The 27,908-nt window shown below is 45.1% G+C and overlaps 1 protein-coding gene across 6 annotated transcripts in view; it reads left to right on the forward strand.

Moving 5' to 3' along the window:
* Nucleotides 1-27,908, forward strand: part of LOC130273891 (glyoxylate/hydroxypyruvate reductase B-like) — a 105,970-nt gene that overhangs the window by 69,126 nt on the left and 8,936 nt on the right. For 5 of the 6 annotated variants that reach the window (XM_056521356.1, XM_056521357.1, XM_056521358.1 and 2 more), the window contains one exon: nt 27,089-27,469. In XM_056521356.1, the coding sequence (XP_056377331.1) occupies nt 27,094-27,469 (376 nt within the window). In that variant the 5' untranslated portion in view covers nt 27,089-27,093. Of the gene's footprint in view, nt 1-13,286; nt 13,409-27,088; nt 27,470-27,908 lie in introns of those variants that run through there. The other variant, XM_056521360.1, reaches the window with a different exon arrangement.

The raw sequence follows: 27,908 nt of genomic DNA on the forward strand, positions 1-27,908 counted from the left end.
TGTTATATGTGTTATGTATAAAGGAACTTTGAGTTAGTCACATGATAATGTGGTCACATGTTCAATTCAGTTGTCTGTTACCCAGAGAGCACCAGCTAACCAGGTGACCTGCAGCTTGACCTATGGGCTCTTTGCTCAGCTCCCCTTTATAAGAGGGGAGCCATAATAAGTAGTGTTGAGCGGCATAGGCCATATTCGAATTCGCGAATATTCGCGAATATATGGATGAATATTCGTCATATTCGCGGATATTCGCATATTCGTAATATTCTCGTTTTATTTTCGCATATGCGAATATTCGTGTGCGCGAAAATTAACATATGCGAAAATTTGTATATACAAAAATTAACATAAGCGAAAATTCGCATATGCGAAAATTTGCACACCAGTCTCACACAGTAGTATTAGAGCCTTCTTTACACCACACAAGCTGGAAGCAGAGAGGGGTGATCACTGTGATGTGTACTGTGAAAAAAAAAAAAAAGAATATTCATAATTACGAATATATAGCGCTATATTCGCGAATAAAATTCGTATTGCGAATATTCGTGAATAAAATTCAAATTGTGAATATTCGCGAGCTACACTAATAATAACCAGTCCAGACATCTCAGAGCCAGTGTCCAGCATGCTTGGAGGCCTCAAGCCTAACCTACAGCCTCATGCCAGTAAGTCAAGTCATCTCTGTCTGCTGTCACTACCGTCAGTCAAGTCAAGTATGTTATAGTTATTGTGGCTGTGTTAAAGTCTGTCAAAGTCACTGCAAGTCCCAGCAAGCTGCGAGGTCCCCTGTGTTACTGGTCATCTCTCTGGGATCCTGGCCTAGCTGTAAAGACTGTTACCATCTGTCTACCTCAGTAAAGCTACCATTAACCCTGACCTGGTCTTGGACTATTATTACCCTGCCTAAGCTAGGGATAGCGGAGCTACCTTCGGGTGGTTACTTAGGAAAACCACGCCCTGGCATCACGAATATTTAGGGGTTAATACCATCTGCCCCAGGGCTACAACATCTGCCCCATACACCTCATATTGCACCCCCTGTGGCGCAAAACACAAAGGTATCTGTCGCAAAGGGCCCCAAACACCATCTGCCCTGTAAGAAACCAGTATTATATTTGGCACATGGGACCCTGTTGTAAGTTTTGCATCGGGGCCCGGAAGCTACAAGTTAGGCCTCTGTCCCCAACAATAGGACATCGGGACCAAAACTGAGTACAGTAGGGAAGATGTGTCTGCCTGTTAAAGGAATGAATTGTCCACTTTCTCAAAAATGAATTGTCCCTTTTTTATGACACCTTGGTGACATGCAACCCAAATGCCACAGCTTTCAATTTGTTTACGATCGAAAGCTTAGGCACATGGTGAGGTTGGTCCTACGATTTTGGAGAAATTGTGGCATAAATTGTGCAATTTTACCGCAAAAATTTATGGTAAACTAGCCCTAGTTCAGCTGTGACTGGTAGATCAAAAACACCGAAATATTGCACTGTTTGGACACTGTTTTAAAAGGATTTTTACTCACAAGATTTTACTATCACAGACTAAAATTAGAGGGTTTTTTAACCTCTAAGGTTCACACGAGCGGTTCCACAGCGTATTTTACGTGGCTGAAGGACCACTGCATGGTGTCTTTACATGTGCCTGCCCGGAGTGGCTACGAGCAAACATACTGCGATGTGCAAGTCGTCGTGCGCATGCGCAGTATACTCACACATTGCTGCAGCTCTCGGTTCTCCGACCTTCATGATCTAAAACTTATACGTTTTTTTTCATGATACTTCTTTAACCCCTTAAGGACTCAGCCCATTTTGGCCTTAAGGACTCAGACAATTTAATTTTTACGTTTTCATTTTTTCCTCCTCGCCTTCTAAAAATCATAACTCTTTTATATTTTCATCCACAGACTAGTATGAGGGCTTGTTTTTTGCGCGACCAGTTGTCCTTTGTAATGACATCACTCATTATATCATAAAATGTATGGGGCAACCAAAAAACACTATTTTTGTGGGGAAATTAAAACGAAAAACGCAATTTTGCTAATTTTGGAAGGTTTTGTTTTCACGCCGTACAATTTATGGTAAAAATGACGTGTGTTCTTTATTCTGAGGGTCAATACGATTAAAATGATACCCATTATTACATACTTTTATATTATTGTTGCGCTTAAAAAAAATCACAAACTTTTTAACCAAATTAGTACGTTTATAATCCCTTTATTTTGATGACCTCTAACTTTTTTATTTTTCCGTATAAGTGGCGGTATGGGGGCTCATTTTTTGCGCCATGATCTGTACTTTTTTTTGATACCACATTTGCATATAAAAAACTTTTAATACATTTTTTATAATTTTTTTTATATAAAATGTATTAAAAAAGTAGGAATTTTGGACTTTTTAAATTTTTTTTCGTTCACGCCGTTCACCGTACGGGATCATTAACATTTTATTTTAATAGTTCAGACATTTACGCACGCAGCTATACCAAATATGTCTATAAAAAATGTTTTTTAAGCTTTTTGGGGGTAAAATAGGAAAAAACGGACGTTTTACTTTTTTATTGGGGGAGAGGATTTTTCACATTTTTTTTACTTTTACTTTTACATTTTTTTACATCCTTTGGATAGGGGATAAGGTGTCTAGGGGCGGAGTACCCCTTTAAGGACACATCCCTTTTTGGCATTGAGGACACTAGCAATGCTTATTTTTGCTTTTTTCCTCCTCACCTCCTCTTTTATTATTCCATCCGCAGATTCATATCAGGTCTTGATTGTTGCATGACCAAATGTAGTTTGTTATTTTACCATAATATGTATGACACAACAAAAAATATTATTTATGGCGGCAAATTGAAAAGAAAACCAGAATTCTGCAAATTTTGGTGGTTTTAGTTTTGACAGTGCATTTTATGGTAAAATTGGTATATTCTCTTTAGTCTGTAGGTCAGTATGATTAAAAGGATACCATTTTTACATAGTTTTCTATTATTGTACTACTAAAAAAAAATCAAAACTTTATAACAAGAGTAGTATGTTTAAAAATGCCCAATTCCGACCCCCTATAACCTTTTTATTTTTCCTTATTCCATATGATAATCTGTAGTTTTTATGAGACAAAATGTGACGAAAATCAGCAAGTGTGGACTTTGGTTATTTTTTTTTAGATTTGCACCGTTCACCATATGGGGTCATTTCCACATGCAGTAAAACCAAATATATTTATACATTTTTTTAAAAAATTTTTTGTAAAATGGGAAAAGAGGGGATTTTTTGATTTTTTATTTTAAACGTTTTATTGTTTTTCAAATTAAAAGACAAGACAGTCTTCAGTACAAATAAAGAGAGTATTACACATAAGTCCCGTATGGGGGGACTAAAGGAAACAATATAAAACAAACTAGAGAAATATCCAAAGTCCAGGAAAGATTAGACCACAATGTTGGTCACTCACTACCTTTGTTAATCCGTAATCAAGGAAGCAAAGGTGCAAAGGTACATCAGGATTCAAAGAGAAACACTAATACAAGGATGATCAATGCATTAAAAACAGTAATCATGAGAAATACAATTTGTAAGCGCGTTAACGTGTCTCACAGTTTTACACAATGTTACACACAATGTTACACAGTAGGCTCCTCAGGAAAGTAGAAAAAGGAAAAGGGAGGAAAATATAAAGAATAAAACAACACAGTAGAGAGCAATTATCATGCAGTATCCTCTAGGGATATATAATGAGGGCTGTGGATCCAAATATCCCATTGTTTCAAAAAATGTAGGTCTCGGTGGTTCGCTAATGCAAATGTTTGTTCATACTCGCACGTAAAATTGACATAAGACAGTATTTCAGACAATAACGGTTCTACTGGGGATTTCCATTTCCGAGTGATAAATAATTTAGTAGACATAAGGAGATGTGCAATGACCGTTCTAGACATACAGTGGGGATCAAAAGTTTGGGCACCCCAGGTAAAAATTTGTATTTATGTGCATAAAGATGGAAAAATCTCCAAAAGGCATCAAATTACAGATTAGACATTCTTATAATATGTCAACAAAAGTTAGATTTTATTTCCATCATTTACACTTTCAAAATAACAGAAAACAAAAAAAATGGCGTCTGCAAAAGCTTGGGCACCCTGCAGAGTTTATACTGTATCTTGTACTGCCCCCTTTGGCAAGTATCACAGCTTGTAAACGCTTTTTGTAGCCAGCCACGAGTCTTTCAATTCTTGTTTGAGGTATCTTTGCCCATTCTTCCTTACAAAAGTCTTCCAGTTCTTTGAGATTTCTGGACTGTCTGTCCCGCACTGCTCTTTTAAGGTCTATCCATACATTTTCCATTATGTTGAGGTCAGGAGATTGTGAAGGCCTTGGCAAAACCTTCAGTTTACGCCTCTTGATGTAATCCCCCGTGGATTTCGAGGTGTGTTTAGGATCATTATCCATTTGTAGAAGCCATCCTCTCTTTAACTTCAGCTTTTTCACAGATAGCATCAAGTTAGTATCCAAAATTTGCTGAAATTTTATTGAATCCATTTTTCCTTCTACTTGTCAGATTTTGCCTGTGCCACTGGCTGCGATACAATCCCAAGGCATGATTGATCCACCACATGCTTAACAGTTGGACAGAGGTTCTTTTCATTAAATTCAGTTCCCCTTCTTCTCCAAACGTACCTTTGCTCATTCCGGCCAAAAAAGTGTAATTTTAACCTCATCGGTCCAAAGAACTTGCTTCCAAAATGCATCAGGCTTGTCTATATGTTCATTTGCAAAGTTCCAACACTGATTTTTGTGGTGAGGACTTAGAAGAGGTTTTCTTTTGATGACTCTTCCATGAAGACCATATTTGTACAAGTATCTCTTTATAGTGGAATAGTATACCACAACTCCAGTGTTTGCCAGATCTTTCTGGAGGGATGGTGCAGTCAAACGTGGGTTTTGAATTGTTTTTCTCACAATCCTGCAAGCTGTTCTGTCTGATATTTTTCTTGGTCTTCCAGATCTTGCTTTAACTTTGGCAGGACCCTAGCTACCAGAATTAATTCATTCAACTACTACTAGTCTCAGAACAGCAACAGGGCTCCCAAGGGGTTATGCTACACTCTCACACCAAAGGCCAGTTGTCTATAAAATTCCACCTGCATTTGCTCAATAAAGAAAATCATCCGTAACCTGACTTCAGTGTATTTATTTGCTCATCGTGTCTGGCCAAGGGAAGCTGCCTCCAATCTCGGACCGTGTATATGATAACGGTGTCCTGGCGTCACGACATGAACAGGTACTCTAACACCCTCTGGCCGCTACAACTTTTGGCATCACAAACAGGATTCGGGTGTGTACCTACAAAACCCCCATTCTGAACTGTATGCTACAAACCACACGCAGCGTGCAACAGTTTATGCACCAGAAATTCTGTACGGGACTTTGCTTGTATGCCAACCAGCACTAAGGAAATAGAGGGGGAGCACTTTATTCATGGCCATATATTGTGTGAAGATTGCAAAAGACTGTGTGATTCAAGTTGTCCAGTATGTGTAAACAGCGCAACAAATTCATGCTGTGCTGCAGATTCCAGTCCGCCTCAGAAGGGATTAATCCAGCAAGCGCAAAACGCTCTAAGAATTCCCAGCAGATGAAACGCCCCGCCCCGCCCCTGGGTGCGGGAGCCAAGTTGCTGTGCCAAAGCCTAAGTGAACCTCAAAGGACCGCCCCCTTGTTGCACAGGGGACGGTTGAACAGGCTGCACAGATGACGTACTTCCGGCTGGTGGCCATTTTGGGGGAGCCTGCTATAAAGCCAACAGCAGGACTCCACCCCTCAGATTTGTCTTGTGAGGAGCCACAAAGGTGCATCAAGATGGAGACTCCACATGGTGAGCTTAGCCGAGCGGGCCCACAGCAAGTGGTGGTGACCGCTGAAGGTGATGCAAGCAAGTCTCCGGGGACTCTGTCGGCTAGCGGAAGTCCTGCAGCGCAGTCTCCTGCCTCATCCCGGGTGCCATCGCCGTTGAGGCTCTCACCCCACTTCACCTCGTGGGGATCCTGGGTGGAGCTCCGCAGCAAAGCCTCCAAGGTTAGTACCACCTCCGGGACAGGGTTCCCCTCGCCATCTCCATACTCCAGCCCCAAACCGGTGTCTGCAGCCGTGCTTGAACTGGAACCCCCTGTAAGGCCCAAGTCTCCTCCGCTACCGTGGTGGGTCTTTGGGGATGAGCCCCAATTCCTAGAGTACATGAAGGAAACCTTGGCTCCCCTGCCTGAAGCAACAGAGCCAACGACAGCTCCTTGAGTAACAGTGATGCTGAGGGAGAAAATACGTTCTCCAGCGACAGTGCCATGGCCCCCTTGCCTGAAGGTTTGGCCAGAAGAGCAAGCGCCAACTGTTTCAACTGCAGCCCCTGCAGTGGGTGCTGCCTACAAGTGGTGGTCACAGTCAGCCCCCACATCTCTGGGTCCCTGCTTTCCAGGGTCTCCTAGATTTAAAGTATTGTTACAGCGTCTGAGACCCCTCGTCCACCTCGTCATCTGATGAAGAAGGAAGATCTGCAAAGGCAGAGGAGGTGAGACACATTAGTGCTCACCCCTTCATTTGCCTTCATTGTTTTGTTTGCAACTTTGTTTTGGTGTCAGAGCCTAAGTTTCTTCAAGTTCATCTGATCCACCAGCCTGTGTAGGACATTCGGTATCAATGCCCCAGGACTGCTTTATGTTCCAGTTTAAAGTTCTGCAACATTTAAGTACTGTGCCTGGCCTTGGGCCAAAAAGTAACTAAAATGCGTGTGTGCCCAACTTTGTCGAGAACTATTACTACATATTCTTATGCCTTCCTAGTTGGTTGCCATCAATTCTAAAAGTGCCTTCATAATTGTCTTACTTCAGTCAGGATTGTCTGGTGCAGAAAATTCCTGAAGCACATGAGGGCCCTGAAATTAAAGGTGGCACCTTGGTAGTAAAGTTGTTGTGGAAGAAAATGTCTGTTTGTGTCTTTGTTTTTCCCAGGGTGTGGCCAAAGAGTTGGACTTACACTCATTACGGGGAGAAGTGCTAGAAGCCAAACGGCCCTGTGGCACCGGAAGGGTTGCAAAATAATTGCTGTTTTGGTCACGTCATACACCATAAAAAGTTAATAAAAAGTCCCATCTAAACAAAACCGGTACCAATGATAACTACAGATCACGGCACAAAAAAAATGGACTTATACATCTCAAGTATGGAAGAATTAAAGGAGTATAGGGGTCATAATTAAAGGAGTATAGGGGTCAGGAGAGGATCGTTTTATTCATGTTAATTTTCTCACAAAAAAAGTTAAAAATTTTAGTAGTAAAATAAAACAAAACCTATATAAATTGGGTATCTTTGTAATCATGTAGACCCACAGAATAAAGATAATGGCCCTCATTTACTACTCTAAACTCGACTTGTTTTGTCTGTTTTTTTTGGCGCATCTTTGTCTGCGACATGTCGCAGACATCGTGCTCCAGTCTGCGACACGATGCAAAAATTTTTCCAGACGCCCCCGATGTGGATTCTCCCAAACCCGAAAAAGGGGCGTAACCCGACATTTCTGAGCTTTCCTACATATTTATAAAGGTTTCCAACCCGAATTTGTTGAATTGTTGTGGATTTTTTTCCCGACAACTCAGAGGAGTTGTAAACCAAAACCAACAAAACCCACGTGCGACAAACAGGATGCGACATAATAATAAATACCAGGGGAAAAAAGCAGTCGGGTAAGAAAGCAAGATAGACTTACAACCCAATTTTCTAAGTAAATGAGGGCCATAGCATTAGTTCCCGGGACCGGAGAAGGTCGGATCACCGAAGATGACGTCCTGCTGGTCACTTACCAAGCTAGCCAGCGCACGTCTTCCTCCTCCTCGATGCTCCGGTCTTCTGCGCCTCTGTTGCTATGGGCGGCGCGCACGGGACGTCCCGGCGTGAGCTATCTCCCGGCGGCCCGTTTTTAAATTTAACTCAGGGCCGCAGAGAGTTAACGGGGGCATCCCTGTGTCCCGAAAATATCTTTCAGGACACAGGGATGTCCTTAATAGTGATGGGGAGAATTGCCCCGTCGCTAAAGATTAAAATTTTACTGAGTTTGAATGGGATCTGAGCAGGGCGATCCGCAAGATCAACCAGAAATATTCTAGTTCAAATCCATCTATAGGTGAAGTTCAAATCCATTTATAGGTGAAGAAGTTCCGGTTACCTCTGAATGTCTTTGTTATAGTTTCAGTGGCTTAATTTCTACTGAGGAAAATACAGGGATGCAGGATTTATTAGAACTCAGGCCCATTGACAATTCAGACAAAGCAATATCCACAGATAGCTTTTCAGGTGGTGTCCCTTCTTAATAGGATGTACGATCATTGAGAATGAAGATAGGACCTCCTAGCCTAATTAGTCATATGTGTGACGCTCATAACGTGGACCCAAGATGCATGAAGTTTCTAGGATTAAAAAAGGGTTAATGTTCCCCCACATAAAAGAGACCGCCACCAACAATTGTTGCAATGTGAAACATCATTGATACATTGGTCTCAATGAACGGAAAGACATAAGTGTTTTCTCTTCTATCCTCTTGGGGATGCAGGGTGTATGCATCCTTAAGGACCTGTACACCCTGAGTATTTCTGGTCCCTGCTGCTCGCCGGGCAGGGACCGGACCGGGATGCCAGCTGAAATCATTCAGCAGGCATCCTGTGACAACGCATGTTGGTGATTGCCTCAAATCGCTGATCAATTCAGATCAGCAATTTGCGGCAATTCCGGATCAATCGGGTCCCCGGGGACCCGGAAAAAAAGGATGATAGGTGTCATCCTGAATCAGGACTCCTGCTGTGGGAGTGTCCCTAACGGCACCCACTCCACCCCTGTTCCGGAGGGTGAGAGCCGGTGCCGGGAGTGTGTACCTGTGGCTAGGGCCCCTGATCCCCAGCATCGGTGGTGGGATCGGGGCCCCAGGAGTTGAGTCGGTGGTGGCGACGGCAGGCGGATCTTGAGTGTGCCGCAGAAGGAGGTAAGGCTGGCCTCCTGCTGTTGCTTAGCAACAACCCCCAGCATGCACACAAGGGCATGCTGGGAGTTGTTGTTATGCAACAGCAGAAGGCACAACTACAACTCCCAGCATGCCCTTTGGTAGTTTGTGCATGCTGGGGGTTGTAGTTATGCAACAGCTTGAGGCACATTTTTGTGCCTCCAGCTGTTGCATAACTACAACCCCCAGCATACACGGACAGCCGAAGGGCATGTTGGGAGTTTTAGTAGTATGCCTCCAGCTGTTGCATAACTACAAGTCCCAGCATGCCCTTTGGCTGTCCGTGTATGCTGGGGGTTGGGAGTTTTGCAACAGCTGGAGGCACACTGGCTGCGAAACACTAAGTAATAAACTCTCAGTGATTTGCAAACAGTGTGCCTCCAGCTGTTGCATAACTACAACCCCAGCATGCACGACAGCCAAAGGGCATGCTGGGAGTTGTAGTTTTGCAACAGCTGGAGATTCCCCCCCCCCCCCATGTGAATGTACAGGGTACATTTACACGGGCAGGGGTTTACAGTGAGTTTCTCGCCGCAAGCTTGAGATGCAGCAAATTTTCCGCTGCAGCTCAAACTCCCAGCGGGAAACTCGCTGTAAACCCCCGCCCATGTGAATGTTCCCTAAAAACACTACACTACATTACACTTACACAAAATAAAGGGTAAAACACTACATATACATATATCCCTACACAGTTACACCCCCCCCAATTAAAATAAAACAGCTGGAGGCACCATGTTTTGGGAAACATTGCTGTAGGGTAATTTTGGCATCGGAGGCAAGTTTAATTCTTGCATCTGGGTCCATCCCTATGCAAATCCCTAATTTAGGCCTCAAATGAGCATGGCGCTCTCTTACTTTGCAGCCCTGTCATATTTCAAGGCAACAATTTAGTGCCACATATGGGTTATTTCCGTACTCGGGAGAAATTGTCTAACAAATTTTGGCGGGCTTTTCTCCTTTTACCCCTTATGAAAAGGTAAAGTTTTGGTCTACACTTGCATGTTATTGTAAAAAAACAACCAAACAAAAAAAAAAACATGCTGGTGTTGCCCCATACTTTTCATTTTTGCAAGAGGTAAAAGGAAAAAAAGACCCCCAGAAACACAATTTCTCCCGAGTACGGAAATACCCCATATGTGGGCTTAAATGCTCTGCGGGCGCACAATAGGGCTCAGGAGTGAGAGCGCAGTATGTAAATTTGAGGCCTACATTGGTGATTTGCACAGGCGTGGCTGATTTTACAGCGGTTCTGACATAAACGCAAAAAAAATAAATACCCACATGTGACCCCATTTCGGAAACCACCCTTAACGGAACGTAACAAGGGGTATAGTGAGCCTTAACACCCCAAATTTCACTAAAATGCTGGTGTTACCCTAAATTTTTCATTTTCACAAGGGAAAATAGGAAAAAAAAGCCCCCAAAATGTGTAACCCCATTTCTTCAGTGTAAGAACATACCCAATAGGTGGATATAAAGTGCTCTGCTGGTGCACTACAATGCTCAGAAGAGAAGGAGCGCCATTGGGCTTTTGGAGAGAAAATTTGTCCGGAATTGAAAGCCATGTGTGTTTACAAAGCCCCCCATGGTGCCAGAACAATGGGACCCCCCCACACATGTGACCCCATTTTGGAAACTACACCCCTCATGTAATGTAATAAGGGGTACAGGGAGCATTTACGCCCCACAGGTGTCTGACAGATTTTTGGAACAGTGGTCCGTGAAAATTAAAAATGTAATTTTTCATTTGCACAGCCCACTGTTCCAAAGATCTGTCAAACGCCAGTGGGGTGTAAATGCTCACTGCACCCTTATAAAATTCTGTGAGTGGTGTAGTTTCCAAAATGGGGTCACATTTGGGGGGGTCCACTGTTGTGGCACCATGGGGGCTTTGTAAACTCACATGGCCCCCGACTTCCATTCCAAACAAATTCTCTCTCCAAAAGCTCAATGGCGCTCCTTCTCTTCTGAGCATTATAGTTTGCCCGCAGAGCACTTTACATCCATATATGGGGTATTTCCATACTCAGAAGAAATGGGGTTAAAAAATTTTTTTTTTTTTTGGGGGGGGGGGGGGGGGGCATTTTCTCCTACTACCCCTCCTATTAATGTAAAATTTGGGGGGAAAACTGCATTTTTGTGAAAAAAAAAACATTTACCATCTACACATCTGACTTTAACAAAAAGTCGTCAAACACCTGTGGGGTGGTAAGGCTCACTGTACCCCTTGTTACATTCCATGAGGTGTGTAGTTTCCAAAGTAGTATGCCATGTGTTTTATTTATTTATTTATTTTTAATTTTTTTGCTGTTCTGGCACCAAAGGGGCTTCCTAAATGCGACATGCCCCCCAAAATCCATTTCAGAAAAATTTGCTTTCCAAAAGCCAAATGTGACTCCTTCCCTTCTGAGCATTGTAGTTCTCCAGCAGAGCAATTGACGTCCACATATGGGGTATTTCCATACTCAGAAGACATGGGGTTACAAATTTTGGGGGGGATTTTCTCCTATTACCCCTTGTAAAAATCTTCATGAAATTTTGGGATTTTTCACCAAGAAAGGATGCAAGTAACAACAAAAATTTACCAGTATGTTAATGTAGAATATGTCACGAAAAAACAATCTCGGAATCAGAATAAAAGGTAAGAGCATCCCAGAGTTATTAATGCATAAAGTGAGAGTGGTCAGAATTGAGTCCTTAAAGGGGTACTCCGGTGAAAACCTTTTTTCTTTTAAATCAACTGGTGGCAGAAAGTTAAACATATTTGTAAATTACTTCTATAAAAAAAATCATAATCCTTCCAGTACTTTTAGCTGCTGAATGCTACAGAGGAAATTTCTTTCTTTTTGGAACACTGATGACATCACGAGCACAGTGCTCTCTGCTGACATTTCTGTCCATTTTAGCAACCATGCATAGCAGATCCATAGCAGATCCATGCTAAGGGCAGCATGGTGGCTCAATGGTTAGCACTGCTGCCTTGCAGTGCTGGGGACTTGGGTTCAAATCCCACTAAGGACAACAATAAATAAAGCGTTATTATTATTATAATAACGTCAGCAGAGAGAACTGTGCTCGTGATGTCATCAGAGAGCATTCCAAAAAGAAAAGAATTTCCTCTGTAGTATTCAGCAGCTAATAAGTACAGGAAGGATTAAGATTTTTTAATAGAAGTAATTTACAAATATGTACTCAGGTAGAAAACAGACATGGTGCACATCTACAATCTTGCACAATGATCCAATTGCTTCTCAGCATAATTTCAAAAACTAACAGGTAGTTAGTATATACGTTTTGATCAAAAAGTACAAAGCCCACTCGCCACGTCAAGGCCACCTATTTAGAGTGGGTCCCTAACGTCCCTAGCATAAAATGGCGTAGCACTGAGCGGCGACCACCACCGCCGCGACACCAGTGCCCACAGGGGGAACGATCCTCTGGCAGAGTGGCCCCAACACCACTCAAACCAGTCCATGGGTCGCACCTCCCCGCAGACACGGCGCCACGGCAGCAACGGACACCGCACAGCACCACACCAGTGTGAACTGGATGTTATAGCACACTTTCCATGCTCTCCCAGTCAAACTGGGAGGCTGCCAGGAAAGAAAAGGCCCATGTGTAGCTAACTACTACTTATATAGGGTTGGGCTGAGGGGGTGGGGAAGAGTGCAGACATGTTCAAACAAAAGAAAAAAAAAAGGGGATAGAAAACACAATGTGTTCTCAGGTAGAAAACAGACATGGTGCGCATCTACAATCTTGCACAATGATCCAATTGCTTCTCAGCATCATTTCAAAAACTAACAGGTTGTTAGTATATACGTTTTGATCAAAAAGTACAAAGCCCACTCGCCACGTCAAGGCCACCTATTTAGAGTGGGTCCCTAACGTCCCTAGCATAAAATGGCGTAGCACTGGGCTACATATTTACAAATATGGTTAACTTTCTGCCACCAGTTGATTTAAAAGAAAAAAGCTTTTCACCGGAGTACCCCTTTAAGGTGAAAATGTAACATTGTATGTTGGTGTTGATAGTAATTATTGTGCTTACATGTTCCTCCACCTGTCCTTTTGATTTTATATATGTGCTTAAATATTGTTTTTAATGTGCACTTTTCTACTATTGTTAATGTCAATAAAGTTATTGTGAACAGGGAGTATTTAAGGGGAGGGATCTCATTTAGAATCAGGCTGCGAAGAAGCTGTAAAGAGCGAAACATTTGTTGCCTGTGTGCTGTACTTTGCTGCCAATAAAGTTAGGCTGGAGTTGATGACATGCAGAGTTTCCTTTCTCCACCTTTGATTTCATTTGGACTTTGGGCTACAGACTCTGAATCAGTGCACCGCCGGGATTCCCTGTGGTTATAATCCGTAAGTCTGTTCTCTTCCCTACATACATACTGGGATCAACTGTGCCAGCACTTCTATCTGCTACTTACTTCTAAATCTGTTTCTGCTTAAAAAAAATACATACATTATTGGTATCTCTTCATTTCTCTATATTGGTAGTACTGTATATGTGTAGAATTGCAGAAGTGATGACCTACCTACATTCCAGTCTCTGTTAATGAATCTGTTAAACTGGTTCTTCAAGCAACTCATTAAAGGGTTACTCTGGCCCTAATACATCTTATCCAAAGGATAGGGGATAAGATGTATGATCACGGGAGTCCTGCCGCTTGGGACCCCCGCAATCTGTCATTGCGCACCCACCTTTGTGAGCTCTCCGCAGCGCTGGAGGCTGCGAGTGTGTAGCGTGACGACCATGGGGCCAGAGTATTGTGATGTCACAATAGGTGGGTGCGCAATGACAGATTGCAGGGGTCCCAATCAGCGGGACCCCCACGATTGTACATCTTATCCTTTGGATAGGGGATAAGATGTATTAGGGCCAGAGTACCCCTTTAATTTCTATTTCACCAGTCAAGGTAAAACAAGTCAGACAAGGGAAGAGCGTGGTAAGTACTTGTCTCTTTATGACTTTCCTTTACAATGTATTAAAATGATCTGGGCAGGAAATCTGTAAAGGCTGCAATAAATTGGCCGGAAATTACTCTGTGTAATTGACCCAGCGATCAGCTGACGAATAAGAAGTGTTTGTTAGCTGATCATCAGGACTATGCATGTTTAACCCCTTAAGGGTGTATAAATTAATATTCTCTTTTCACTTTGTTATTTGCCATATTGAGTGCAGATTAATGGGAGAGTGCTGGGCATGGTTATAACAACAAAATGTGAACTTTCTCCTCAGAAATCAAAGATCACTGTGCAAGCAGGATAGTTTATCCTTTGATCTGCTGTCATAAGACTGTATAGATAATTAACTTGGCTGTTTATGACACTACAAGTAAGAACAGGACTCCATCTTTTATTTCTATTTTTGTATTTGTTTTTTTAAAGCATCCCCTACTGTGTTAACTGGTTTTGCTTTGCCTCTTGGTAGGTACATTATTGTTATTTTAGTTGTTGGCAGTAAAGGAATGGTTTCTTATATATAATTATGAACCATTTATTTTATAGGAATTCCAGAATAAAAGTAATTAGCAGATTTATAGAAGTATATGTTTATTTATTTGCTTTACATGTATGTGCTTAAAGGGGTATTCACGGATTTTTTTTATTTATTTGACTATGCTACAGGGGCTGTAAAGTTAGTGTAGTTCATAATATAATGTCTGTACCAGTGTGTGACGGTTTGCTCACAATTCTACTTTGATTTTTTTCCCCAATATTTATTTATAACAGCATACAAAATTACTCAGGTCTCGGGTTTTCCCAGGTTGCAATGTGTCGAGACATGACATTATTAATCAGGTGTGCAAAGGGAGCCTATCCTGCTTTAATGGGTGGAGCGACCGCTGGGTGGGAGAGAGATCATTCTGCAAGTAATTGTATGTTTGCAACAGCTGGAAGCAACCTGGTTAGAAAACACTGGTCTTTTGAATGGAATGCAGCTCATTGTGTTTCAATGGGTGAGGTGGCTGATGTGTGGGAGGGAGGAAAGTGACTTCACACTTACAAACAAGGAACTATGGGATGTGTACTTTGAGAGAACGAACTTCAACAGAAAATACCAAGTTCACAAAAAAGATAGCCTCAGCGTTATGGTAATCTCACGACATAGCCATTTAGCCCCATGACATGCACAGATACTTCCTAAGTGTCGGGGGTTAATAACTCATTTATGAATTATTAAAGGGGTACTCCGCCCCTAGACATCTTATTCCCTATCCAAAGGATAGGGGATAAGATGTCAGATCGCCATGGTCCCGCTGCTGGAGACCCCCGGGATTGCCGCTGTGGCACCCCGCTTTCATTACTGCACAGAGCGAGTTCGCTCTGTGCGCAATGAAGGGCGATACAGGGGACAGAGCAGCGTGACGTCAGGGGCTCTGCCCCTCGTGACATCTCAGCCTGTCCCCTTAATGCAAGTCTATGGCAGGGGGCGTGACAACCGCCACGCCCCCTCCCATAGACTTGTATTGAGGGGGCGGGTCGTGACGTCACGAGGGGCGGAGCCATGACGTAACGATGCTCCAGCCCCTGTATTGCCCGTCATTACATGCAGAGCGAACTCGCTCTGTACAGTAATGATAGCGTGGTGCCGCAGCGGCGATCTCCGGGGTCCCCAGCAGTGGGACCGCGGCGATCTGACATCTTATCCCCTATGGATATATAGCTGTATACACAATAATACTAAACGTTATAATGCCACTATCTATCAGTTATATATATATATAGTTAAATATATCAATATTGTATAATAGGGCAAGATAGCATATTTATGCAACAGAGATTATATTATAACAATGCTTTATAAGAAGACATGAATATTAGCCTTTAAGTCACCTTTTGACTGGTTGAAACTGACCTTGTTGACTGACTTCTCTCAGGGATCTGTCCTTTGTTCACAGTCCCCCAGTATCACTAAGTTAATACATATGCAAGCTATTGTACTCAAATCTCAACTAATACTGTTAACCCCTTAAGGACGCAGGGTTTTTCAGTTTTTGCACTTTCATTTTTTCCTCCTTACCTTTTAAAAATCATAACTCTTTCAATTTTCCACCTAAAAATCCAAATTATGGCTTATTTTTTGCATCACCAATTCTACTTTGCAGTAACATTAGTCATTTTTCCCAAAAATTCACGGCGAAATGCAAAAAAAAATCATTGTGCGACAAAATCGAAGAAAAAACACCATTTTGTAACTTTTGGGGGCTTCCGTTTCTACGCAGTGCATATTTCGGTAAAAATGACACCTTATCATTATTCTGTAGGTACATACGGTTAAAATTATACCCTACTTATGTAGGTTTGATTTTGTCGTACTTCTGGAAAAATCATAACTACATGCAGGAAAATGTATACGTTTAAAAATGTAATCTTCTGACCCCTATAACTTTTTTATTTTTCCACGTACAGGGCGGTATGAGGACTCATTTTTTGCACCGTGATCTTTTATCGGTACCATTTTTGTTTTGATCGGACTTTTTGATCACTTTTTATACATTTTTTAATGGTATTAAAAATGACCAAAAATACGCTTTTTATTTACACTGTTTTATTTTTTTATGGGAACAGGGGGGTGATTGAAACATTTATTAGGGAAGGGGTTAAATGCCCTTTATTAACACTTTTCTTTAAATTTTTTTTTTTTTTGGTAGTGTTATAGGTCCCATAGGGACCTATAACACTGCACACACTGATCTCTCATGCTGATCACTGGCGTGTATTCACACGCCTGTGATCAGTGTTATCGGCGCTCGACTGCTCCTGCCTGGATCTCAGGCACGGAGCAGTCATTCGTCGATCGGACACCTAGGAGGCAGGTAAGGGCCATGCCGGTGTCCTGTAAGCTGTTCGGGACGCCGCGATTTCACCGCGGCGGTCCCGAACAGCCCGACTGAGCAGCCAGGTTACTTTCACTTTCACTTCAGACATGGCGGTCAGCTTTGATCGCCGCGTTTGATCGCCGCGCCGCGATCGGTGATGTCCTGTATTAGCCGTGGGTCCCGCCCCTTGATAGCCGCCGGGACCGACCCAATATGACGCGGGGACACCGCGTGACCCCGCGGCATATCACGGGAGCCGGCGGAGGACGTAAATATACGTCCTTCGTCGTTAAGGGGTTAAGATGTGAAGACCTTCAGTATTTGTCTCTCCCAAGACTCTACCATTGTTTGGTAAAGTGCTATCAATAAACCTTTGTGTGGACTTGTTTGTTATTTCCCTAGTACTCTTAGAAGGGATGACACCTTTTCAAATAATGGCATGCATACACATTTCTAGAGAGATATTTTGGTCTCTCAAAGACTCCACTTAGGCCGCCTGAAAATTCATACAAAATGGTGCTCATATTTGCCATGTTATTTAAAACGTAGAGATTTGGGGGGCATGACCTGGACGGAGAGCAGAGCGGTCGCATGTAGGAGAAGCTCCCGCTCTGAGGCCGTGATTTCAGTCTCCTGCACATTCTCCTGACTCCCTACCTACTTCCTTTGCTCTCCTGATGATGGTCTGATCCAATAGATCCGAGCAGACCCGGAATTGGGACAGGTCAGCCATAGAGAGGCTCTGAGATTTTGCCCGGGACGCCAGCCAAGATGGTGCCCATGGCCCTGAGGACAGCGGTGAGCCTGGCGAGCGGACGGAGGCCGCCGGGGCGCAGAAGCAGCAGGCGCCAACACCAGCCCCAGATCTCACGTTGAAACAAGTTACTGCACAACTTCTCACCGCCATTACGTCTTGTCAGACGACCCTGACCGTTAAGATGGAGGAAGTTAAAATGGACGTGGGGCTGCTGCGGAGGACATGCAGATCCTACGGGGCCGTGTTACAGAGGCTGAGTCAGCTTTAGAGTCACAATTTGAGCAATGCAGGCAAAAGAATGATGATTTGGAGAACAGGCTGAAACAAAATAATGTCCGGATTATTGGAATGCCAGAGAGGGCTGAGGGGCAAGCTCCTGCAGTGTTTGTTGAAAAGTGGTTCCGGGACTTGTTCCCAAATGCGCCATTGTCAGTGGCTTTCATGGTGGAGAGGGCACACAGGGTCCCTGCCAGGGACCCCCCTCCTGGGGCACCCCCGAGACCCCTTCATGCCCAGATCCTCAATTGTAATAAACGTGACTTGGTCCTCCGCCTCGCCAGGCAGCTTAGAGACATTTCTTATGATAACGCCAAGGTGTCCTTATTCCCGGATTTTTCCGCTGATCTACAGAAACGCAGGGCCTCCTTCACGGCTGTGAAAGCGAGATTGCGGGACTTGAACATTGGATATTCTATGGCCTATCCGGCTTGGCTATGGGTTGCTGACGGTGACAGAGCAATGTTCTTCAATTCCCCTTCGAGATGGACTTCTCTCCTTTCGGCCTTCCTCCGGGACTCCTTGTACAGGACTCAGCGTAGTTGCTTCGGGACTGCCCTACTCATTATGGGTCACTGACCGTTGGCCTGATCCTACCGCCTCGTTTCCTCCCCGCTCTTCCAATTTCCTCCCCGCACCCTTCCTTCTTCTCTTCTCCGGCCTTGCTGCCCTTCTCCTCCTTCTCCCCTTCTCAGATCCTTCATGTCTTGCCTTTTCTCCTCCGCTTGCTGACCTGCCCCTTGCTTGCCTCTCCTTTTCCCCCGATTAAACATTTTGCCTTACAGGGACCGCTTGCCGATTGTCCAATTTGGTCTCTCCTATTGAGGACTGATGCATCGAAGTCTATGTCCATTCTGTGGTGAATGACTTCTGTGATATTCTACATGTAGAGCATCACAGGCTCTACCCCATACTAGAGCCACTTTATATACCTATACTGTCACGATGCCGGCTGGCAGGAGGTGGATCCTCTGTGCCAGAGAGGGATAGCGAGGACCGTGCTAGTGGACCGGTTCTAAGACACTACTGGTTTTCACCAGAGCCCGCCGCAAAGCGGGATGGTCTTGCTGCGGCGGTAGTGACCAGGTCGTATCCACTAGCAACGGCTCACCTCTCTGGCTGCTGAAGATAGGCGAGGTACAAGGGAGTAGGCAGAAGCAAAGTCGGACGTAGCAGAAGGTCGGGGGCAGGCGGCAAGGTTCGTAGTCAGGGGAGATAGCAGAAGTTCTGGTACACAGGCTTTAAACACACAAAATGCTTTCACTAGGCACAAGGGCAACAAGATCCGGCAAGGAAGTGCATGGGAGGAGGATAGATATAGTCAGGGACCAGGTGGAAGCCAATTAAGCTAATTGGGCCAGGCACCAATCATTGGTGCACTGGCCCTTTAAGTCTCAGGGAGCTGGCGCGCGCGCGCCCTAGAGAGCGGAGCCGCGCGCGCCAGCACATGACAACAGGGGACGGGAACGGGTAAGTGACCTGGGATGCGACTCGCGAGCGGGCGCGTCCCGCTGTGCGAATCGCATCCCCAACGGCCATGACAGAGCAGCGCTCCCGGTCAGCGGGACTGACCGGGGAGCTGCAGGGAGAAAGACGCCGTGAGCGCTCCGGGGAGGAGCGGGGGCCCGGAGCGCTAGGCGTAACAGTACCCCCCCCCTTAGGTCTCCCCTTCTCTTTGTCCGGTAACTGCCTCCCCTGGGATGAGGACACCGGGAAAGGATGGAGGGATTCCTCAACGGCAGGCAGAACAGCAGGAGTAGGAATGGGGAGAGAGGGCAGAGGGCGAGACCTGGCACGGGGCAGTGTGACACCAGGACGAGGGCCATGAGGGGACACAGAGGCTTGCCTGATGGGACTGGGAGGGGGGGAGAGGCATTTCCTGTGGCAGGCAGAGTCCTTAATGACCTTAGGGGGACCGGATACAGGAGGAACCACAGGGTCACGGCAGGGAGTACTGGGAACCGGTTGAAGGCAGTCCTTGGAACAAGAGGGACCCCAACTCTTGATCTCCCCAGTGGACCAATCCAGGGTTGGGGAATGGTGTTGAAGCCAGGGTAGTCCAAGGAGAACTTCAGAAGTGCAATTAGGAAGGACAAAAAATACAATTTCCTCGTGATGAGGTCCGATGCACATTAGGAGGGGCTCCGTGCGGTAACGCACGGTGCAATCCAACCTGGCTCCGTTGACCGCGGAAATGTGGAGTGGCTTGACAAGACGGGTCACCGGAATGCGGAATTTATTCACTAAGGACTCCCGAATAAAATTCCCAGAAGCTCCAGAGTCCAGGCAGGCCACGGCTGAGAGGGGAGAGCTGGCTGAAGTAGAAATCCGAACAGGCACCGTGAGACGTGGAGAAGCCGACTTAGCATCAAGAGACGCCACACCCACGAGAGCTGGGTGCGAGCGTGCGTTTCCCAGACGTGGAGGACGGATTGGGCAATCCACCAAAAAATGTTCAGTACTGGCACAGTACAGACAAAGATTCTCTTCCTTACGGCGATTCCTCTCTTCCAGGGTCAGGCGAGACCGATCCACTTGCATGGCCTCCTCGGCGGGAGGCCTAGGCGCAGATTGCAGTGGAGACTGTGGGAGAGGAGTCCAGAGATCTAAGTCTTTTTCCTGGCGGAGCTCTTGATGCCTCTCAGAAAAACGCATGTCAATGCGAGTGGCTAGATGAATGAGTTCATGCAGGTTAGCAGGAGTCTCTCGTGCGGCCAGAACATCTTTAATGTTGCTGGATAGGCCTTTTTTAAAGGTCGCGCAGAGGGCCTCATTATTCCAGGAAAGTTCAGAAGCAAGAGTACGGAATTGTATGGCGTACTCGCCAACGGAAGAATTACCCTGGACCAGGTTCAGCAGGGCAGTCTCAGCAGAAGAGGCTCGGGCAGGTTCCTCAAAGACACTTCGAATTTCCGAGAAGAAGGAGTGTACAGAGGCAGTGACGGGGTCATTGCGGTCCCAGAGCGGTGTGGCCCATGACAGGGCTTTTCCAGACAGAAGGCTGACTACGAAAGCCACCTTAGACCTTTCAGTAGGAAACTGGTCCGACATCATCTCCATGTGCAGGGAACATTGGGAAAGAAAGCCACGGCAAAACTTAGAGTCCCCATTAAATTTGTCCGGCAAGGACAGGCGGAGGCTAGGAGTGGCCACTCGCTGCGGAAGGGGTGCAGGAGCTGGCGGAGGAGATGATTGCTGCTGAAGTTGCGACTGAAGTTGCTGCACAATGGTGAATACTTCCGACAGCTGGTGGGTTAGATGGGCGATCTATCGGGATTGCTGGGCGACCACCGTGGTGATATCAGAGATATAAGGCAGAGGGACGTCAGCGGGATCCATGGCCGGATCTACTGTCACGATGCCGGCTGGCAGGAGGTGGATCCTCTGTGCCAGAGAGGGATAGCGAGGACCGTGCTAGTGGACCGGTTCTAAGACACTACTGGTTTTCACCAGAGCCCGCCGCAAAGCGGGATGGTCTTGCTGCGGCGGTAGTGACCAGGTCGTATCCACTAGCAACGGCTCACCTCTCTGGCTGCTGAAGATAGGCGAGGTACAAGGGAGTAGGCAGAAGCAAAGTCGGACGTAGCAGAAGGTCGGGGGCAGGCGGCAAGGTTCGTAGTCAGGGGAGATAGCAGAAGTTCTGGTACACAGGCTTTAAACACACAAAACGCTTTCACTAGGCACAAGGGCAACAAGATCCGGCAAGGAAGTGCATGGGAGGAGGATAGATATAGTCAGGGACCAGGTGGAAGCCAATTAAGCTAATTGGGCCAGGCACCAATCATTGGTGCACTGGCCCCTTAAGTCTCAGGGAGCTGGCGCGCGCGCGCCCTAGAGAGCGGAGCCGCGCGCGCCAGCACATGACAGCAGGGGACGGGAACGGGTAAGTGACCTGGGATGCGACTCGCGAGCGGGCGCGTCCCGCTGTGCGAATCGCATCCCCAACGGCCATGACAGAGCAGCGCTCCCGGTCAGCGGGACTGACCGGGGAGCTGCAGGGAGAAAGACGCCGTGAGCGCTCCGGGGAGGAGCGGGGGCCCGGAGCGCTAGGCGTAACATATACCTTTACTTCCTAGTCCTTTGTTGGGCGACTGATTGTTCTATATGATGTTCTTTTATTCGTTTAGCCTGTTAAGAGGGTTTTTCTGTATCCTTGTAGGAATTATGATCTTGTTTACCAATTCATCTGGGCAAGCATTTTGTGTGATGGTGGGCGGGGTGTACTCTTATCTCCCTTATAAAGATTTTTATTGTCTTCTCATGATTCCGCTTAGGAGGGAAAGATGCCTACTTCATACCCGCGATCGGTGACTGTACTGTTTCGTCTTGGGATGTGCACGGAATGGGTGCCGCTAAGAAATGGGTCTTGATTTTTCAACATATTCGTAAATTTAACCCTCAAATTGTGTGCTTGCAGGAGACGCATTTGGTGAAGGAGCGGTGCCATTTGCTTCACAGGCCGTGGGTTCAGTTGCAAGCCCACTCCCTTCATACCTCATTTTCCCATGGTGTTTCCTTGGTGCATAGTTCTTTGAGGTGGGAACCAATTAGTACAGTTATAGACCCCAATGACAGATTTATTTTTATTTCTGCCTACATCAATAATGACCCTTTTGTTCTTATGGGCATCTATAACCCTCCTCCTGCTTCGTTGGATGTTCTCCACCGAGCTGCGGTATTCGCTGTGGCTTATCCGACTGCTAAGTGTATATGCTTTGGTGATTTTTAACATGTTGCTGAATCAAAATTTGGACCGCCATGGGGCAGGGGTGGGACCTCCACCTTCTGGGGCCTCCCCCCTGTCCTCATTGATGTCTGAATTGTGATGGATGGATATCTACAGAATACACTTCCCACATAGTCGTACCTACTCGTGTTTCACACTGGGGCGCCACTCTCTGTCCCATATTGATTTAATGTTTGGGAAGTCACTACTTCTGAATATGGTGTCAGAGATAGCTTACAAGCCATGGGCGATCTCCGATCACTCCCCTGTCATTTTGAAATTGGCCCTTACGTCTGATTTAGGTCATCGTAGGTGGAAGGTACACCCCTTTTGGTTGACACTACTAGGCCCAGTAGATACAATACCTGACCAATTGCAAGCCTTTCTGGGTGCACACATAGAACATGCTGACCAGGGGACACTATGGGACACGCTGAAAGCTTATTTTTGGGGGTGCCTTAAGTCGAGTATTTCTTATTTAAAACGGGAATCCTCTCACATAGAGGAAGACGTGGCTGCTAGGTGTTCTTATTTGGAGGCTAGATATGTCGCTGATTCCTCGGACGCCAATAGGGAGACTTGGTTATCTATGGGGAGATCGTATATGCAACACTTAAATGAAAGGATGAATAGGAAACTTTTCTTTACTAAACAATTCTATTTTGAACATGGGAATCAATCAGGGAAATTGTTGGCCCATATAGTTAGGCAGAATGGGGCCTCCCCCCCCCCCTTCCTATATTACGGATCTATTCGGATACGGTTGAGGTTCTGATAGTTGCAGATGCGATAGCTCGACACTTTACCCAATTTATACTGATCTCTACGATTCCAGAGCACAATATAGCCTTGAGGACCTGGACCTATATTTAGAAGAGATACAGTTCCCGACCTTAAATACTGAGGAAAGAACGCTTCTTGATGGGGACATTATGGCGGAGGAGATTGAGAACGCGTTTAAAGATATGAATAAGGGGAAGGCCTCTGGTCCGGACGGCCTACCATTGGAGGTTTATCTTAAATATTTACCCCATCTCCTTCCCTATTTGCGATCCATGTTCGGAGAGTCATTTTGGTCGGGGTCATTGCCTAGGTCCCTCTATGAGGCCACTATTGTGGTCTTGTTGAAACCTGACAAGGACCCACTGGATTGCGGTTTGTACCGCCCGATTTCGCTTTATGCCGGGTCGGTCAACTACTGACAACATTAAACGTGCCCAGACAGTGGTGCAGCTGGGAGCTGTCATTGGTGGGGACTGGGCCTTGGCCTCACTGGATGGGGCCAAGGCGTTTGACTCCATTGAATGGCCTTATCTTATGTCCGCTATGAAGCGCTTTGGCTTTGGGGCAGTCTTCATGCGTTGGATCTCTATTCTTTATGCTGCACCTACGGCCCAGGTTATGGTGAATGGGACTTGTTCTCCTTCCTTCTCACTGAGGCCTGGCACTAGACAGGGGTGTCCCCTGTCCCCGCTCCTATTTTCGGTGGCAGTGGAGCCCCTTGCTCTCCGACTGCGACAGAAAGTTCTCATCCCGGGCATAACTATAGCTGATAGCGAGGATAAGATAGGCTTATATGCTAACAACCTTATTCTGTTCCTCAGTGACCCCAAGAGGTCTCTGCTTTGGGCTATCTCTCCTGGATGTGTTTGGTGATTTTTCTGGCCTACATATAAATTGGTCTAAATCAGTGTTCCGTCCATTGTCCTCAGACCCCTGGCCGGCTACTGCCTGTGGCCTTCAGGTGGTCGACAGTTTTAAATATCTCGGGATTATGATTCATAAAGACCCTAGTCATGACCTGTCCCTCAATGTCCTTCCGCTCCTAACCTTGGTGAAAGATAAGTTCAGGGTCTGGAGTGCTCTTCCGTTGTCAGTCCCTGGAAGGATAAATTTAGTAAAAATGATTATATTGCCCAAATGCCTTTACATTATACAACATGCCTCCACTCCTATTCCCACCTCATTTTTTATATCCCTTCACTCACTGTTACCATCCTTTATTTGTGGAAATTCTAGGTCTAAACTGAAATTATCTACTTTACAAAGGTTGAAAGATATGGCGGGCTACTCTCTCCCGGTTTTTCATGTTTACTATTTAACGGGTCAACTGTGCCTCATCAGGTCCTGGTTTTTGTCCTCCCCCTTGCCCAACTCAGAATGGCACTTTGCTCACTTCCTAAATACTCCTGATCTGCGGATCTGGCTCGAGGCCCCATCGACTTCAGGGCTGCGGCTCCTGCCCATCCACAAGTTGGCCTTACAGGTGTGGAGGGCGGCAAAAACTATTTATTCTTTCTCTGATGTAATGGCTGACTTGCCCCTATGGGATTATGTAGCCTTTCCCCACCTGACCCAGAATCTCGACCCCCAATTTTGGAAGGAGCACGAGGTGCTTCGTTTAGATTCCCTCTATACTGACAATACAATTAAGTCTTACTTTCAACTGCAGGATGAATTCCATCTCCCTAGAACATCCTTCTTTAAATATTTACAATTGTGGCACGCATTACAAAGTCAGTTCCCTCCTCCAGGCCCTACTATCTCCACCTATCCCCTAATTTGAGCCTTGCGCTCTCAGGGTCCCAGGGGGCTTATTTCCTTATTGTATACCCACCTGATCACCACTAAACATAGTAGTACCTCTTTGGCGTCCGAGGAATACTGGAGGCTCCACCTGCCCTCTCTAACTAATGAGAAGTGGCAGGGGATGACCTCCTCTCATACGCTGGTATCTCCAGCAGCTAACAACAAAATGGTTCAGCTATATATTATACATGCTAGTTACTTAACAACCCTGAGACTACACTGCATGGGAAGAATGCCTGATGCTAATTGCTATAGGTGCTATGCCCCGCATGCAGATTTTTGGCACCTGATGTGGGCCTGCCCTTACTTTGTTTTGTTCTGGCAGGACATTGTCTATATGTTATCAACTATACTCTCCTTATCTGTCCCCCTGCAACCGCTAGTGTGTCTCTTTGGTATTTTATCTGAGGAAGACTGGTCTCATCATATGAGTATATTCTTGAGGGAATCTCTATTATTTGCTAGGAAAATGGTAGCGGTGAGATGGATGGAACCCAGGCCCCCTTCCCTGTCTGGTCGGAAACATATGGTTAATGCATCCATCCCCTACGTACAATTAGTATACAAACATCGGGGTCGCCCGGGTAAATTTGACAATGTGTGGGGCGGGTGGTGCTCATCCTCGTTAACCCAGTACACGGTCCCAGCGTTTAGGAATGCTCGTGATGCTCTGTTAGATCAGTTGGTTCGATGAGCCGTATAGGTTTACCTGACCTCCTTCTACCCTGGGATGCAAACACTGACAATATCCATTGGGCGCTAATTCCTACATCCCGCATTCCATTAGCCTGATGGGCTTTCCTCACATACCACCCTGTGGAAGAATATGTATGCTTCGACTATTAGTACACCTTGTCCATCAGATGGGATTGCTCTAATTTATATCACTGATTGGGTTGGCTGTGTGTTCCAGACCATGCTGTCATCTACTGTTAGCTTGACCCTACATATTGGACTGTTGTCTATTATTTGTACCCTCGACTTTTATGTTCTGTTTATTGTCTTTCACATTTTGTTCCCGTTGTGGGATTTTGTCGTGCTGTAATACTCCTTGTATGACAATTGTTTTGGTTATTGGTTTCACTTTTCAATAAAGCGAATAAAAAAAAAAAACGTAGAGATTCATTTTTTGCGTGTATAATTAGCATGACATAAGCATGTCCATTTACTTTCTGGCAGGAATGTACTAAAATAACCATATGGTGGATAATCCCTTTAAATGTAGTCAGCCAATATACTGTACACTTGTGCATAACCATAAACACCACCTGTGACCCCACTATTCTTTGTATACTATTTACAGAGAAGTCATTAAAGGGGTTATTCCTTTGAGGATCAAGGGACATATTTGTCCCATGTTTTTAATTACCTGATACAGGCAATTAAAAACATGGCACAAATACATCCCTTGGCCCTCAAAGGGTTAATGACTGACTGTAGGGAAAATTAGGGGAAACAATTGGAAATTGCAGGAAAAACAACAACAAATGAAGTGAAATGCATTTCCCGATACTTTTTTCACCTACATTTACATGAAACTACATGGAAATAGTGGATGATGTCCACAGTATCTATTCCTGGTAGCCATCGACTCATTGGCCAAGACTTTTGAGTCACCATCTAGTGGCAGCAGATAAGAAAACTGAATAGCCCCTCTGCCTGCCTGTCCCAGTGATCCTTCCTCTTTTAGAATGCTACTTGCGCTACCATCTGCAGCAGCGTAACTATTCCCCCCCCTTCTCATATGCACAGTGCATACTTAGATCCAGAAGCTTATAGTAGATGACGGGTTCACTTTGATGCCATCAGTTTCTCTACAGGTTTCCATTGTGTTTATTATTCTAATAATGTACTCAATTATTTTGCAGGAAAAATGGAGGAACTTCCATATGCATTAATGTCACATAGTGGAGGATCCAGAGGATTTCCAAAGAATTATGAAACTATTGTAAAGAAGCACTTCCAAATACTTTATATGGAAGAATATTCCAAAAATAAGAATGTGTATGCTCCAAAGATACAAGCTCTTCTGCTATGGTGGCACCTACCTATTCTTGACAAACAACTTCTGGATTCTCTTCCCAATCTTAAAGTAATAGCCAGCTCTGGAGCAGGGGTAGATCATCTGGACCTAAAGTTGATCAAAAGTTATGGTATACTAGTCAGTAATACACCAGGTGTTGGAAATGATTCCACTGCAGACATGGGAATGACTTTAATGTTGGCATCTGCTAAAAATGTAGTAAAAGGTAAGTTATTACAGGTGTATCTTTCTTTCTTTAGTTAAAGGGGTTATCCAGGAATAGAAAAACAGAGCTACTTTCTTTCAAAAACTGCTCCCCGTCTGTCTCCAGGTTGGGTGTGGTTCTGGAGCTCAGTTCCATTGAAGTGAATGCAGCCAAGTTGTAAAACCACACCCAACCTGGAGACAGACGTGGAGCTGTTTTTGAAAGAAATAAGGTGTGTTTTTCTATTCCTGGATAACTCCTTTAAATAATAGGAAATGCTATTTCATGTGTCAGGGCTTACTATAATGATGTTGCTAGTAGTAATTGATTATGTCATGTCTATTCTTTTCCACCAGAAAAAAAACTAGCCCTGTAATGTGGCTGCAGTGGGCAACTGGTCCTCACATTCTGACAGCACAAGTTTATATCAGTATATAGTTTTATAATTCAGCCATCCTCA

The sequence above is a fragment of the Hyla sarda genome, chromosome 5 (assembly GCF_029499605.1).
Source record: "Hyla sarda isolate aHylSar1 chromosome 5, aHylSar1.hap1, whole genome shotgun sequence".
NCBI classification, from domain to species: Eukaryota; Metazoa; Chordata; class Amphibia; order Anura; family Hylidae; genus Hyla; species Hyla sarda.